Below are 15,258 nucleotides of genomic sequence, written 5' to 3'. Positions count from 1 at the left end.
CACAACTGATAATCAAAAGGTGAAATAACCACCAATGATTCTAGTTAGCAGTGACCTTGACCTTGGAACCCCAAAATATTGGATATCATTTGAGGCATTTTCATACTTGACCATTGTGTAAAGTTTTGATCAAAATCTTTTAAGATGTGAAGGTGCTAGAGTGATGTCGTAGAATTGGTTGTTACATTTCTATAAATAACAAGAGGCCCAATGGGCCTGCATCGCTCACCTGTTATTAATCAAACACTTGTAATCTTAAGATTTCATAATAACCTATTAAAAGATTTAAACATATGACGCCTCTGACCTTGATTGTTGAACAAGGACATAAGGTTGAAAGTGGATCAAGGTCATTCATTTGAACTAACATGGTAGTCCTTCATCCCAGCATGCTACAGGCCCAATTTCAGTACCCTGGCCATTTTGCTTATTGAAAAGAAGTCGCTTGAAGGTTTTACGACATTTGACCCTATGACCTTGAAAGTTGGTCAAGGTCATTCATTTGAACAAACTTGATAGCCCTTCATCCCAGCATGCTACAGGCCCAATATCAGTACCCTGGGCCATTTGGTTATTGAGAAGAATTTGTTTGAAGATTTTAAAGACATCTGACACCAGTGACCTTGAAAATGGGTCAATGTCATTCATTTGAACAAACTTGGTAGCCCTTCATCCAAGCATGCTACAGGCCCAATATCAGTACCATGGGCCATTTGGTTATTGAGAAGAAGTTGTTTGAAGGTTTTAAAGACATCGGACACCAGTGACCTTGAAAATGGGTCAAGGTAATTCATTTGAACAAACTTGGTAGCCCTTCATCCCAGCATGCTACAGGCCTAATATCAGTACCCTGGGCCTTTTGGTTATTGAGAAGAAGTTGTTTGAAGATTTTAACATATTTCAACCCATGTGACCTTGAAAGTTCAAGGTCATTCATTTGAACAAACTTGGTAGCCCTTCATCCCAGCATGCTACAGGCCCAATATCAGTACCATGGGCCATTTGGTTATTGAGAAGAAGTTGTTTAAAGCAAAAAGTTGACGCCGGACAGACGGACGACGGACGGACGACGGATGCTGCACCATAACATAAGCTCACTTGCCCTTCGGGCAGGTGAGCTAATAATAGTAACCTTGACCTTAGAAGCAAAAAATAGGAACTAATTTCAGGTATTTTCAGGATCTCAGCTATTTGTTTGTATACATTTGTATCTGTACTGACCTGTCTGGCATCACTAATCCCATCACCAGCTTCATTCAGGTCAGCAATCCATAGTTCTGTGTTGTTCCAGGGCTGAAACATATTTACATTATATCATCTAAACAGGCCTGACCCAAGGATCACAACACTGACTTATACAGGGCTGGAGCATTTCATTAACTTACGGAGGGCTGGACCGAGGATTATAGCAATTGCAGACTTATGGGTATCAACAGCCTGGTCTAAACAATAAAGAACGAACATACATGAACCGATCTGAATCTAGGAACATGGCACTATGTTATACAACAGCCTGGACCAAACATCCTAGACCCTCCAGAGGTTACACTCACTTACGCTCTCTGCACCCCTGGAATATGTCATAGCAAAATTGAAGGCTCAGTGTGCACAACCTTGTTGATGAGACAAGATAAATTTGATCCTTTGAAGTACATCAAGGGAAGCTCACGGTCGTGTAACGGTAAAACTTACTGGCTCTGAAGTCGGGTGTCGCTCCTCTGTAATCTTAGTAATTTTTCAGTCTAGTGATTGTTCAGGTTTTGTAGAACTAATTTACTTATCAAGCTGAATGTCATGTTATGGAAACATTTAAAACAATTGTTTTAAGGATCTGCTATTCTGAGATTTAAATCACAGTTCAAGTCTAATGCAACAGGCCTCCAAGAAAGCTGGGTCCACGTCCCGAGGCTGGGTACGTTGGTGCTCAGTGCGTATGTGATCATTTCGGGGGTATGATTGTGGCGCGCTGGGCGTCATCGTAGCAGAAGGCTTTCACAGTAGCTCCAATTTGAGCCAACCTGTTTGCCGTGGGTTGCATCTCGTATTCCTGGGGGAAGAAGATCCTGGTAGCTGAGCAGAGTCGGAATCACTGTCAAACTCTTGATAGGAAGGAGACATGATCCGATATTCTGCAACATACTGCTTTGGCTTCGGACTCTGGGTAGACGAGAGGTGATATGGGCCCTCTATCACCAATCGGCTGGTCACGCCGAGCCCTTGGTTTACATACTCCCAAGAAGGCGGTGGCTCAGGGTCAATCGCGAGAGTATACTCTTTCAAATAGTATGTATATTCTTACGAGTATACTATTCTATGTATCTCCGACACTTGGCGCTGGATATCCGCGTCACACCAGTGTCCCCTTGTTGGGCTCCGTGGCGGGTGGAGGCATAGATCGTGAAACAAACAAATATACACATGGGTAAAGATAAAAACCACCAAAACGACGGACATACCAAAATCAGGAACGATGACCCTAGCTCAAAAACAACACAAAACGCAACACAGAACACCCAATTCCCGCAATTCCTTGTGATGACCTCCACACAGAGTGGTAAAACAACGGCCGCGTTGTCGCCACTTCTGTTGAGGAAGGGCATCCAGGGAATCGCAGGGGATGTGAAATCCGTTAAGCCATTGGGATCGGGCGATCTCCTTATAGAGGTTTATCGCCAACAACAGGCGATGAACCTACTCGGAACAACCAGTTTTGCCGGCATCGGTGTCAGTGTGAAACCACACTCATCACTTAATTGCAGCAAGGGGGTAATCAGGTGCCCAGCCTTGCGCAATGACACCGATGAAGACATACTGGCATATTTCCAGGAGGAGAGCGTCCCGGTCTCTGAGGTGAGGCGGATGGTGATCAGGAGAAACAATGATACAATCAAAACAAACACCTTCATCATCACTTTTTCAACGCCAACACTACCCCAAATACTAACAATCGGATACCAGAGGTACAACGTTTCCGTCTACATCCCAAATCCATTGCGATGCCGAAACTGTCAGAAGTACGGTCATCACGAAAAGCGATGTAGACGAAAATCGATCTGCCAGTATTGTGGCCGTGAGGGTCACACCGAGCAAAATGACTGTGACATCGCCAACCTGCGCTGTGTCAACTGTGAGGGGAAGCACGCTGCCTCTTCTCGCGACTGCCCTACCTGGAGCCAGGAGAGGGAGATATTACGGGTTAAATATACCCGAGGTGTCTCTTTCCCCGAGGCCAGGAGGATAGTCGGGAGTGCAGACATTGCTACACCCTCTTACGCACAAGTGACTCGAGGCAAGGCGCCGGTTGACAGTGTCACGGTCAAGGATGCTTCGGTTCAAGTTTCTGAAGACATACCTGCCTGGGGCTCACAAGTCCCAGACATGGCTGGTCAACAGAACTTGAAAATCCTCACGGGGGACCCATCCCGTTTCACGACTTTTCGAAAACCAACCAAAAACAGCAAACAATCAAAACCAGCATCACCATCAAAACCAGCATCTTCATCAAAACCAGCACCTTCATCAAAACCAGCACCACAATCAAAACCAGCACCACCATCAAAAACACCTTCCTCTTCAGGAGAAAACCCTCCAAAGGTTGGCACATCTAGGGCACATGTGCGTTCGCAGCGATCTCGCTCACTCACATCTGTTCCTCGATCCCAACTGAAACCAGAGACAACATCACCCACCAACAGACCTAGGAAAAAAATTAAAATAGCGAGGGGCAAATCCGAAGGACCGGATCTGAATGTCACCTTTGGCAAAGGATCAGAGGACCCGACAAACCGGTTCAATGTCCTACTAGATTTCGATGATGAGATGGAGACGAATGCCTCCGCGCTTCGTGCTTCAACTCCATCGAAATCCAGCCAAAATAACAAAAGATAAATAACACAATTATCCAATGGAACATCCGCGGATTAAAGGCAAATATAGAAGAATTTCAGAATCTATCAAAAGAATTTAGACCCGCCATTTTTTGTCTTCAAGAAATCATGCTCAAAAACCCAATCACGCTTAGAAATTTCTCACTCTACACTAATATTCCAACTGTAGTTAGCAGAGCAGCAGGTGGCGCAGCGGTAGCTGTCCATAAAAATATTCCTCACAGAATGATCAAGTTAAACACAAATTTACAGGCTGTTGCTGTCTGTGCAACATTACACCGACAAATAACTGTCTGTTCAATTTATCTCCCTCCGAGTATTGTTTTCACTTGTGAGCAACTCAATAATCTCGTCTCCCAGCTCCCAACACCATTCATAATCCTCGGTGATTTTAATGGTCATAATAGCCTGTGGGGCTCTCCCAACACAGACGAGAGAGGAAGACGTATTGAGGAATTTATAGATAAAAACAACTTGTGCCTTTTTAACAACAATACCCCTACTTATTTACACCCTGCTACAGGCTCTCGTACCCACATTGATCTATCATTATGCCATCCATCCATTTTACTTGACTATGACTGGAGGGTAAATGATGATCTTTGTGGGAGTGACCACTTCCCAATTTTTCTTCAGAATATTGGGACTCCTCTTGATGATCCTCTACCTCGATGGAATATGCACAAAGCAGATTGGGCCCAATTCCAACACATGTGCATTGAAAAACTAACCATAGACAATTTTACTAACCTCGACGACCCTATCAAAACTTTTACTGAAACACTCACTTCTATTGCCCAAAAGACAATTCCAAAATCCGCTCCAAAACCTACGAAGTTCCTTTTATCTGAAGAATCTTTTAAAACACGCAGTAATCGGGCAGCTGCTCTAAGACGCTACTTCAATTGCCCAACTGCTTCAAACTACAGTGAATTTAAAATTTGGCGGGCAAAGGCTCGGCGATCAATTAAAATTGACAAAAGAAACAGCTGGAGAGAATATGTATCCAAGATATCATCAAACACGTCCTCAAAAAAAGTATGGGATATGATTCGGAAAATAAGTGGGAAAAAGAAAAAGGCAACATCCTCCCACCTCATTAATAAAAACAAAATTTTCTCGTCTATAACTGAAATTGCTGATGCATTTGCAAAAAACATAGCTAAAAACTCATCCCCTCTAAACCACTCCCAAAAATTCCAGTCTTTGAAAAAAAAGAGAGAAAAGAAACGGCTCAATTTCAAATCATCAAACAAAGAAAGTTATAATGAACAATTTACCCTACCAGAACTTGTTGATTCGCTTAGAAAATCACAGGACACTGCTTCAGGTCCTGATGATATTCCATATCAATTTCTAAAGCACTTACCGGACTCTTCACTAACATGCCTTCTTTACATATTCAACCAAGTTTACGCTTCCGGAAAGATTCCCGATTCGTGGAAGAACTCCACAATTATACCTATCCCAAAACCGGGAAAGGATGCTACTGACCCAAACAACTATCGTCCTATCTCTCTGACTAGTTGTGTATGTAAAACTTTAGAACGAATGATAAACACTAGACTGGTTTGGTTTCTTGAGGCCAACGATATAATATCCCCTCTTCAAAGTGGCTTTAGAAATAGAAGAGGGACAAATGACCATCTCATCAGATTAGAGACGTTCATTCGAGAGGCTTTCGCCAAGAAAGAACACCTTGTCGCTGTGTTCTTCGATCTTGAGAAGGCCTATGATACTACATGGCAGTATGGCATCATGAAAGATCTTCACGACCTTGGCGTACGTGGAAACCTTCCCAATTTTATATCTAATTACCTATCAGATAGACACTTCAAAGTCCGTGTTGGTTCAACTTTTTCTGAAACGTCTAAACAGGAAATGGGAGTCCCACAGGGTGGAATCCTATCAGTCACACTGTTTGGACTTAAAATAAATGATATAGTCAAATGTCTTGGTCAATCAACAGAAGGGTCGTTATTTGTGGATGACTTCTTGATCTGTTACAGATCTAAGAACATGCACACGATAGAACGACAACTTCAACAGAGTTTAAACAAACTACAAAATTGGGCAGACGAAAACGGCTTCAAATTCTCTAAATCCAAAACTGTGTGCATGCATTTCTGTCAAAAACGAAAAGCACACAATGACCCAAATCTAACACTCGATGGCACTAGAATTCCTGTTGTTGAACAGACTAAATTTCTCGGCCTCATTTTTGATTCGAAACTCTCTTTCATACCACATATAAAGTATCTGAAGGATAAGTGTTCCAAGGCGTTAAACATTATACGAGTCCTTTCTCATACTGATTGGGGAGCGGATCGTGAAATGCTTTTGCGCCTATACAGATCACTTATTCGAACAAAACTGGATTATGGTTCTATGGTATACGGGTCAGCGCGCAGTTCGTACCTTCAGATGCTAGATCCAATCCATAACCAAGGGCTACGTCTTGCCCTGGGAGCTTTTCGAACAACACCTGTAAAAAGCCTGTACGTGGAAGCAAATGAACCATCCCTTTATGACAGAAGAATAAAACTTTCATTACAATTTGCAACTCAATTAAAATCAAACCCTAAAAATCCTGCTTTCAACCAAGTATTCAACCCCAAATACCAAAACATATTTACGCAAAACCAAAAACTTCTGCCAACATTTGGTATCCGAATTTTGAATTTCCTGCAAGAACTCAACATAAAATTGACGGACATAGCTGAATTTAACATATCTGATGTTCCTCCGTGGACCATTCAAACCCCCGATTTTAACTTTACATTACATGAGCGAGGGAAATCAAGTGTTATGCCCGAAGAACACAAATCCTCCTTTCGGGAATGCATTTCGAATTACCCTTCTCATACACAACTTTACACCGATGGCTCCAAAGAAGGTGAGAAAGTGGCAGCAGCCTGCTGTACTGCCAATACTTGCACTTCAGTCCGACTACCAGACGGCGCCTCCATCTTTTCTGCTGAAGCATGCGCCATTGGTTTGGCCCTCGACCATATCGATGAACACCGCATTAAAAAGGCAATTATTTGTTCAGACTCTCTATCTGTCCTACAGAGTTTACAGTTACGAGATCCTAAAAACACAATCGTACAAAACCTTGCTCATCGAATATCTCGTATATTAAAAAAGTCTAAAATAACTTTACTATGGATTCCGAGCCATGTCGGAATAAAAGGCAACGAATTTGCTGACAGGGAAGCAAAAAATGCATTGAATCTCGAACAAACAAATATCAAACTACCATACACAGATTTTAAACCTACTATTCGTACAGCCATTCAAAATGAATGGCAGAAACGCTGGTCTCTGGAGACCAACAACAAACTTTTTAAGATACAACCGAAACTTAAAACATCTATTCCCAGTCGGAAAGATCGTAGAGAGGAAGTTGTCCTCGCTCGGCTCCGCACTGGGCACACATATCCTACTCATTCGTACCTTTTAAAACGAGAAGATATACCTTCATGCCACGCATGTGACACTCCATTTACAGTGGAGCATTTTTTAATAGAATGTTCCGATTTTAAACACATTCGTGATAACTACTTCCGAGTCCCGGATATGAAAACACTTTTCAGTTCCGTGGATTCGAAGGCATTATTTAACTATTTGAAAGACATCGGTCTATTTTATAGACTCTGATGTCTTTTAACCCACCTTATCCTTTTTGACGTTATATATATATCGCATATTCCATATCATCTATTCGTTATCTCTTTTATTATTTTAACCCCCTTTTATTATTTTTAATTATCTACACATACAATGCGAATACTTTTAAAATGAACCATTTTATCTGATTTTATCTTCGCTATTCACATGTTTGTTAAAAAAGTAAAGTGAATAAATAAATCACCATGGCCCTAAATGACCACAGCCGTCGATGGGCCGTTAAACATAAACAAACAAACAAACAAACTAATGTAACTGGTTTTCATTAAATTTAACAATTTAGGATCAATTTTAAATTTAACTATTCATCTAAAAAGTGTTTCAAAAACCATAATACCTGCTGCTTACAGATTTATTTTTATGAACTTTGACTAAATTTAACATAAAAAACTTCACCAATAATGTATAACATAGTCAGTAATTGAGTTTCTCTGAATCTATTACAACAACTTGGACATTGTTACTATATGTATACTCTCAGACTCAAAATTATTACCATCATATATGATATATGATAAAACTCATATGCTGAAATCAGGTTGAAAAAAATGGTTTTAAAAAATTGACATAAAGGTGTCACTAGGCTTTGACCAAGTAACAACCTGGTTCTAGAGCTACAACATGGCAGTAATTTATATACACAGCTGACACAGTACTAACTTATACATCTATGTATACCGTCTCAACAAAACATCGTCAGACTTTCAAATATTAAGGCCTTGCTAAAAGTGGGTAGGCAAAGACGTGTGTGTTCATGTAAGTAGCTACAGGAACAGATTGATCGTTTTATTTTAAACTTTAGTCCAATATATAAAATGTCATAATCAATTGAATGTTTGACCAACCGTTCCCACAGTTAACATGAAAGCAACAATCCCAACCCTAACTTCAAATTCACTTAGGTAATGCGGAATTAGAAACCTTCCATCAGTTAATACAGGTCTATGCAGAGGCTGGAATTGGATAATTACATTTATAGGAGATAAAGAATCACAAAAGCATTTTCATGAAAGTGGTGGGTTGATGTTAGTTTGAATACAAACCATGTTTGGGTGATCCCACTGAACCCAGACCAGAGTCTTTCCATCAGGTGACACCCTCGGATGGCTGTAGAAGTCTGATCCTTTAACCTGTAAATACCAAACAGAGATACTGTACACCTCATCAACCTGTAAATACTGTACAACTCATAAACCTGTAAATACTGTACACCTCATAAACCTGTAAATACTGTACAACTCATAAACCCATAAATACTGTACACCTCATAAACCCATAAATACTGTACACCTCATAAACCTGTAAATACTGTACACCTCATAAACCTGTAAAAACTGTACACCTCATAAACCCATAAATGCTGTACAACTTATTAACCTGTAAATACTGTACACCTCATAAACCTGTAAATACCAAACAGAGACACTACTGTACACCTCATAAACCTGTAAATAACAAACAGAGAAACTGTACACCTCATAAACCTGTAAATACCAAACAGAGATACTGTATACCTCATAAACCCATAAATGCTGTACACCTCATTAACCTGTAAATACTGTACACCTCATAAACCTGTAAAAACTGTACAACTCATAAACCTGTAAATACTGTACACCTCATAAACCTGTAAATACCAAACAGAGAAACTGTACACCTTATAAACCTGTAAATACTGTACACCTAATAAACCTGTAAATACCAAACAGAGACACTGTACACCTCATAAACCTGTAAATAACAAACAGAGACACTGTACACCTCATAAACCTGTAAATACCAAACAGAGACACTGTATACCTCATCAACCTGTAAATACTGTACACCTCATAAACCTGTAAATACCAAACAGAGACACTGTACACCTCATAAACCTCTAAATACCAAACAGAGACACTGTATACCTCATCAACCTGTAAATACTGTAAACCTCATAAACCTGTAAATACCAAACAGAAAAACTGAAAACCTCATAATCCTGTAAATACTGTACACCTCATAAGCCTGTAAATACGGTACACCTCATAAACCTGTAAATACCAAACAGAGATACTGTTCACCTCATTAACCTGTAAATACCAAACAGAGATACTGTACACCTTTTAAACCTCTATCACTTAAAATCTTACCAAGTTATTTTCAAGACCAGCAAAGAAATCTAATGACCCGATAATATAAATATCTGTAACAATACAATGATAATATTTGTCTTGTATATTTTTCATATTTACAATAATTCCTAATTAACATATCAGTACAAAGATAATTTATATCTGCCATCATAGACCATATCCACTGTCATTTCCAGGTACATTCTGTTTTCAATTTACTCAATAGTTTGATCATAATAAACTTTAATTTCAATGTTTAGTCTAAGCAGTATAGCTACTACTACTTCCTACAGTAGGAAGCTTCATGGGATTCTAGGAAGCTCCAGGGGATTCTAGGAAGCTTCAGGGGATTCTAGGAAGCTCCAGGGGATTCTAGGAAGCTCCAGGGGATTCTAGGAAGCTCCAGGGGATTCTAGGAAGCTCCAGGGGATTCTAGGAAGCTCCAGGGGATTCTAGGAAGCTCCAGGGGATTCTAGGAAGCTCCAGGGGATTCTAGGAAGCTCCAGGGGATTCTAGGAAGCTCCAGGGGATTCTAGGAAGCTCCAGGGGATTCTAGAAAGCTCCAGGTGATTCTAGGAAGCTCCAGGGGATTCTAGGAAGCTCCAGGGGATTCTAGGAAGCGCCAGGGGATTCTAGGAAGCGCAAATAAACTCATTAAATAAACCTAGATTCCATTCCACCTCAAAGTTAACCTGAGCATCAATATTACTGAGGTACCTCCCAAATCAGCTCAACTCCATAGAACGAGTGAGATCCTCCTGATCGGAAAACAATGTTTTTAAGTTTCTCTGGTTTTCAGGAAAAGCAGAAGAAAAGAAAGAATTTTCAGGTGCAATAATTACATGGTGATATTGAAAACAAAAGGTTGGAGTATCTTCTTTATCAATGCGAATACCAAGAATACGCTAAAAAAAGAAGGACAAAAGGAGGAAACTCTGTAGGTCATGCATCAGGTGCGTGCGCAAGCTAGGTACCCAGGTGTCGAGATATGGCACCATCAAACTGTCAAGCTGTTAATACGTCTTCTTATTGATTTTGTAGGTACAAGCCGGGTGCCCTATTACTCCAGTGAGGGAGATTTCATATGCTCAAATTTAGAACCATACATAAAAGTGTGTATATAAATGTACCATCCAGGTAAAAAATTACACTTTAGAATAGCGTATTTTGAATTGTTCTTTCAGATGAAATCATAAGATTTCAAAATTATATAAGAATAGTTGAGCGAATTCACTTGCCGAAAATGTTCACATTTTTATACATGTAGTCCAAAATCGGGAGTCACCCTCCAAAAGACGGATAGTTGGCAAATATTGTAAAGCTAACCAGGCTTCTTATAAACACAGTTATTACTACAGCAAAATCTTATTGTCAAGCTAACAAGGCTTCCCATAAACAAGTTAACACCTCAGCAAAATTTTATTGTTGAGCTAACCAGGATTCTTATAAACAAATTTATGACTATAGCAAAATCTTATTGTCAAGCTAAACAGACTTCCTATAAACAAAGTTATTACTACAGCAACATTTTATTATCAAGATAACAAGGATTCTTATGAACACAGTTATTACTACAGCAAAATCTTATTGTCAAGGTAACCAGGATTCTTATAAACACAGTTATAACTACAGCAAAATTTTATTGTCAAACTAACAATGCTTCCTATAAACAAAGTTATTACTACAGCAAATTTTCATTGTCAAGATAACAAGGATTCTTATGAACACAGTTATTACTACAGCAAAATCTCACCCCCAAGCTAGCCATGATTCTTATAAACAAAGTTATTACTACAGCAAAATCTTATTGTCAAGCTAACAAGGCTTCCTATAAACACAGTTGTTTCTACAACAAAATCTTATTGTCAAGCTAACCAGGCTTCCTGAACCTTCACTCACTGTTCGTCAGCACTTGAAATAAAAAATTCTTGTTTAATGCAAACTATGCACAATTATTTTCTTATCTTACTAATTTCCAATGGTGGCTATTTATATATCCACATCATATTCCGAGAATTCTAACAATAGATATGACTAACAGAATATCAAGAAAAGGCTAGGTCTGTGTAAAGAATCAAGGTTAGAGCGTGTTTGGAATATTTCCATTATACTTGGCAAGAAAACCTGAACGTTAGCTCTGGGTGTAACACTGAAGAATGAGACATATGTAGTCTGTTTAAATATCAATGTTGAAACACTTCAATGCTGTGACTAAAACAGCCTTTTGTTGACAGGAGGGGTCCAGGGAGATGATAGTATTAACCTTACCAAAACAGTCTGTTGTTGACTGGAGGGGTCTAGGGAGATGGCAGTATTAACCTTACCAAAACAGTCTGTTGTTGACTGGAGGGGTCCAGGGATATGATAGTATTAACCTTACGAAAACAGTCTGTTGTTGACTGGAGGGGTCCAGGGATATGATAGTATTAACCTTACCAAAACAGTCTGTTTGTTGACTGGAGGGGTCCAGGGATATGATAGTATTAACCTTACCAAAACAGTCTGTTTGTTGACTGGAGGGGTCCAGGGACATGATAGTATTAACCTTACCAAAACAGTCTGTTGTTGAGTGGAGGGGTTCAGGGGTATGATAGTATTAACCTTACCAAAACAGTCTGTTGTTGAGTGGAGGGGTCTAGGGAGATGATAGTATTAACCTTACCAAAACAGTCTGTTGTTGACTGGAGGGGTCTAGGGAGATGACCGTATTCACAGGTTCCTTGGCTCCCTTTTTATGTTCTTCTCTCACACAGAAGATTTTTCCTGTCTTTAAGGATAAAATGAAAACATCAGAAATGAAACAGTAATATGTTAAGGTTGTTATGTAACGAAAATTGAAAAATCAATCAACAACAGGAGATCACTTGTCTATACCGCTTTTAACTTTCAGCTCGTTAAAGGCAGATTTATTAATATTGATGTAAATTGTGATATGACCAACTGTCAAAGATTTGTCTCACCAGTTTTTAAACCTAATCTTCTCAGTGTTTACCAAATTAACTTATTATGTATTAAGTTTTATAGTACACTCCCTTATCATTTTAAAGTGTATACAATTTTTTCATGAAGGAAAATAAGAATATAATCTCAGTTGAAATAATATTTACAAAGAAAACAAAATATTAGGTGCATAATATTTTTACCTTTTCATTTAGTTCCCCATCAGCATATCTCCAGGCACACTCTGCTGGTGTGATTGCCTCAGGAACGGCTCCCACTTCTGATTTCTGCACATACAGTCTCTGGTCCTTGAAGTTGGAAAAATAAACCTTTCCATCATTGACGAAGAATGCTCCGCCTCCATACTCGTGAACCAGGGTCCTGGCACTGAACTCTGTGGGTGTGAGGGATACCGGACACCCCTGGCCCACTGTCTGTTTACAAATCACATAGCGACCTTCCTCATCATACCTCATCTCCGTCCAGTACACATCATCTACAATGATTATATCATTAGCAGGTACAGGTCAGATTCTTGTCTTTGTTTTTCATCAGTTTTACAATTATTTTCTGTTTTATTTGCTTTTTTTTATGTCTAAACATTTTTTAATACACTTTATGCTTTTCTTTTATAACTTTTCCAAGTTTGCTTTAGGTAGCTAAAATACAACAATTTTAAATATACTGTATGCTATTCTCGTAACCTCTATCAAGTTTATAAACAACCAGAACAATATGATGCAGTTTAATAAATGCTATTTATCAACTGTATAGGTATGCAATGTTATCATGACCAACATTGTTGTATATGTCTTATAAATCAGCATACACATGTTTATACATATGACAGACCTCTATACTTATAGAGATCTTTTAGTTGAGGCAGATTACTTGGAAATTACCTATTTATAGAGTTTTTTTAGTTGAGTTAGGTTTGTCATTTCATGATGAACTACATTTAGGTTTGGCCTTGGGGCTATATCATACTACACATATATAAGCTATGGAAATCTCACGGATTACTGACGCTATCCTACCAGGAGTGAACTTTCACCCCTTGTCCCAGGATTACTGCCAATATATCCCCCCAGGAGCGAAACAGTCCCCGCTGGTTCCAACGGCTGGATGAGATTTCCCGTTATCAAAAAAAGGACCCCATTGAGAGGATATTTCTGACAATCCTGGATCCAGACATGATGAGTAGCTCATATACCTGGATCCCATGAGAGGATATCGGATCAGGAAATTCCTGGGTCTGAATGATGTCTAGATCTAATTTTCTGGATATAGATCCCATGAGAGGATATTTCCTGAATCCTGGATCAGACACATGGGCCCCGTTAGCCAATGTTGTACCAATCCCATCAGAGGATTCATCATTGTTAGAAAATCCTTGATCTATAGGATACCTAATTATAACTTATATGCACCTTATTATATAGGTATAACTGTATATTAACATGGGGGCTGAATACAACAACATATGTGTTGTGTACCTCCCGGCTGAATACAACAACATATGTGTTGTGTACCTCCCACCTGAATACAACAACATATGTGTTGTGTACCTCCTGTACCTCCCATAGTTTATACCTCTGATCTGTATTCCCTATATCCCTACCATGATATAGCCCCAGTACTATAACGTTTGAATAAATATACAAGTACATGTACATCTGTATATGACTTCACTCTATGTGACTTGTATCTGCTCTTTCATTATTCAATAAAATTACATGTAACAACATGAATTGCTCTGTTTACTTATTCCACTGTACTCCTTGGTACACTTGCAGACGTATGTAAATAATGTACTCAAGAAACTGATGCTGCAGTATACATGTATACACTGTAATAATTATAAGGTGGAGGTTGGGGTGAAGGGCGGTAAGCTGATGTAAAATGCGTCTGCACGCTCCGATAGTTTCTTCAAACAGTGCAGGGTGATGCTGACCTTTGTTGGTCATCTCATTAATTATGCATGGCTAACAGCTTGACCAATGGTAATTTACCTTGGCCTGCCTAGTGATAACTTTAGCCAATCAGCATCATCACTAATCTAATTATTACCATATTATCACGTGTAAGAAGAGTGTAGGAGACTGTTGAGCTATGTTCTTTGTTCTGTATCTATAAATATAACCTGCCAGCATTACGTATACCTAAATTTTGGTACACATGATGGTACTTAAGATAATAAATATATATATGTACATATGATATTTATCCACATGTATCTCTAACACACCTTAATACTTAAAAATCAACAATGTTGCACATGACATATAAACAAATGGCTGTTTACAAACAAAGTTTATTATAAATAATAAACTACAATTTGTCTATATATGTACAGCTATACCCCGGTAATACAGTCTTTGTCTCAGCAACATCTCATTGACCTTTATTTTTATACAACAACCCCTTCCTACATGAATTGGGCAAATATAACATTGCTTTATTAAAATCGAGAAGATATTTCTCATTTTCCTTCATTTTGGAAAAATAAAGCACTAACTTGATCGGGCTTGTTTGGCTGTAAAACTCATATTTCACGTACGAGTGTAATACATAATTTTGTACTTCATTTCTGTCTTTCCTCTTAAAAGCACACCTCTTTTTTTGTCACA

The 15,258-nt window shown here is 39.0% G+C and overlaps 1 protein-coding gene across 1 annotated transcript in view; it reads right to left on the bottom strand.

The window, feature by feature from the left end:
- LOC110456701 overlaps nt 1-15,258 on the bottom strand; it is a 32,261-nt gene that overhangs the window by 14,305 nt on the left and 2,698 nt on the right. The window contains exons 2-5 of the mRNA XM_021507586.1: nt 12,832-13,124; nt 12,351-12,455; nt 8,621-8,707; nt 1,222-1,293 (exon numbers count right to left, since the gene is read on the bottom strand). Coding sequence (XP_021363261.1) covers nt 1,222-1,293; nt 8,621-8,707; nt 12,351-12,455; nt 12,832-13,124 — 557 coding nt within the window. The remainder of the gene's footprint in view (nt 1-1,221; nt 1,294-8,620; nt 8,708-12,350; nt 12,456-12,831; nt 13,125-15,258) is intronic.

The sequence above is a fragment of the Mizuhopecten yessoensis genome, unplaced genomic scaffold (genome assembly GCF_002113885.1).
Source record: "Mizuhopecten yessoensis strain PY_sf001 unplaced genomic scaffold, ASM211388v2 scaffold8833, whole genome shotgun sequence".
Taxonomy (NCBI): domain Eukaryota; kingdom Metazoa; phylum Mollusca; class Bivalvia; order Pectinida; family Pectinidae; genus Mizuhopecten; species Mizuhopecten yessoensis.
This window is presented reverse-complemented; position numbering and strand designations above follow the sequence as displayed.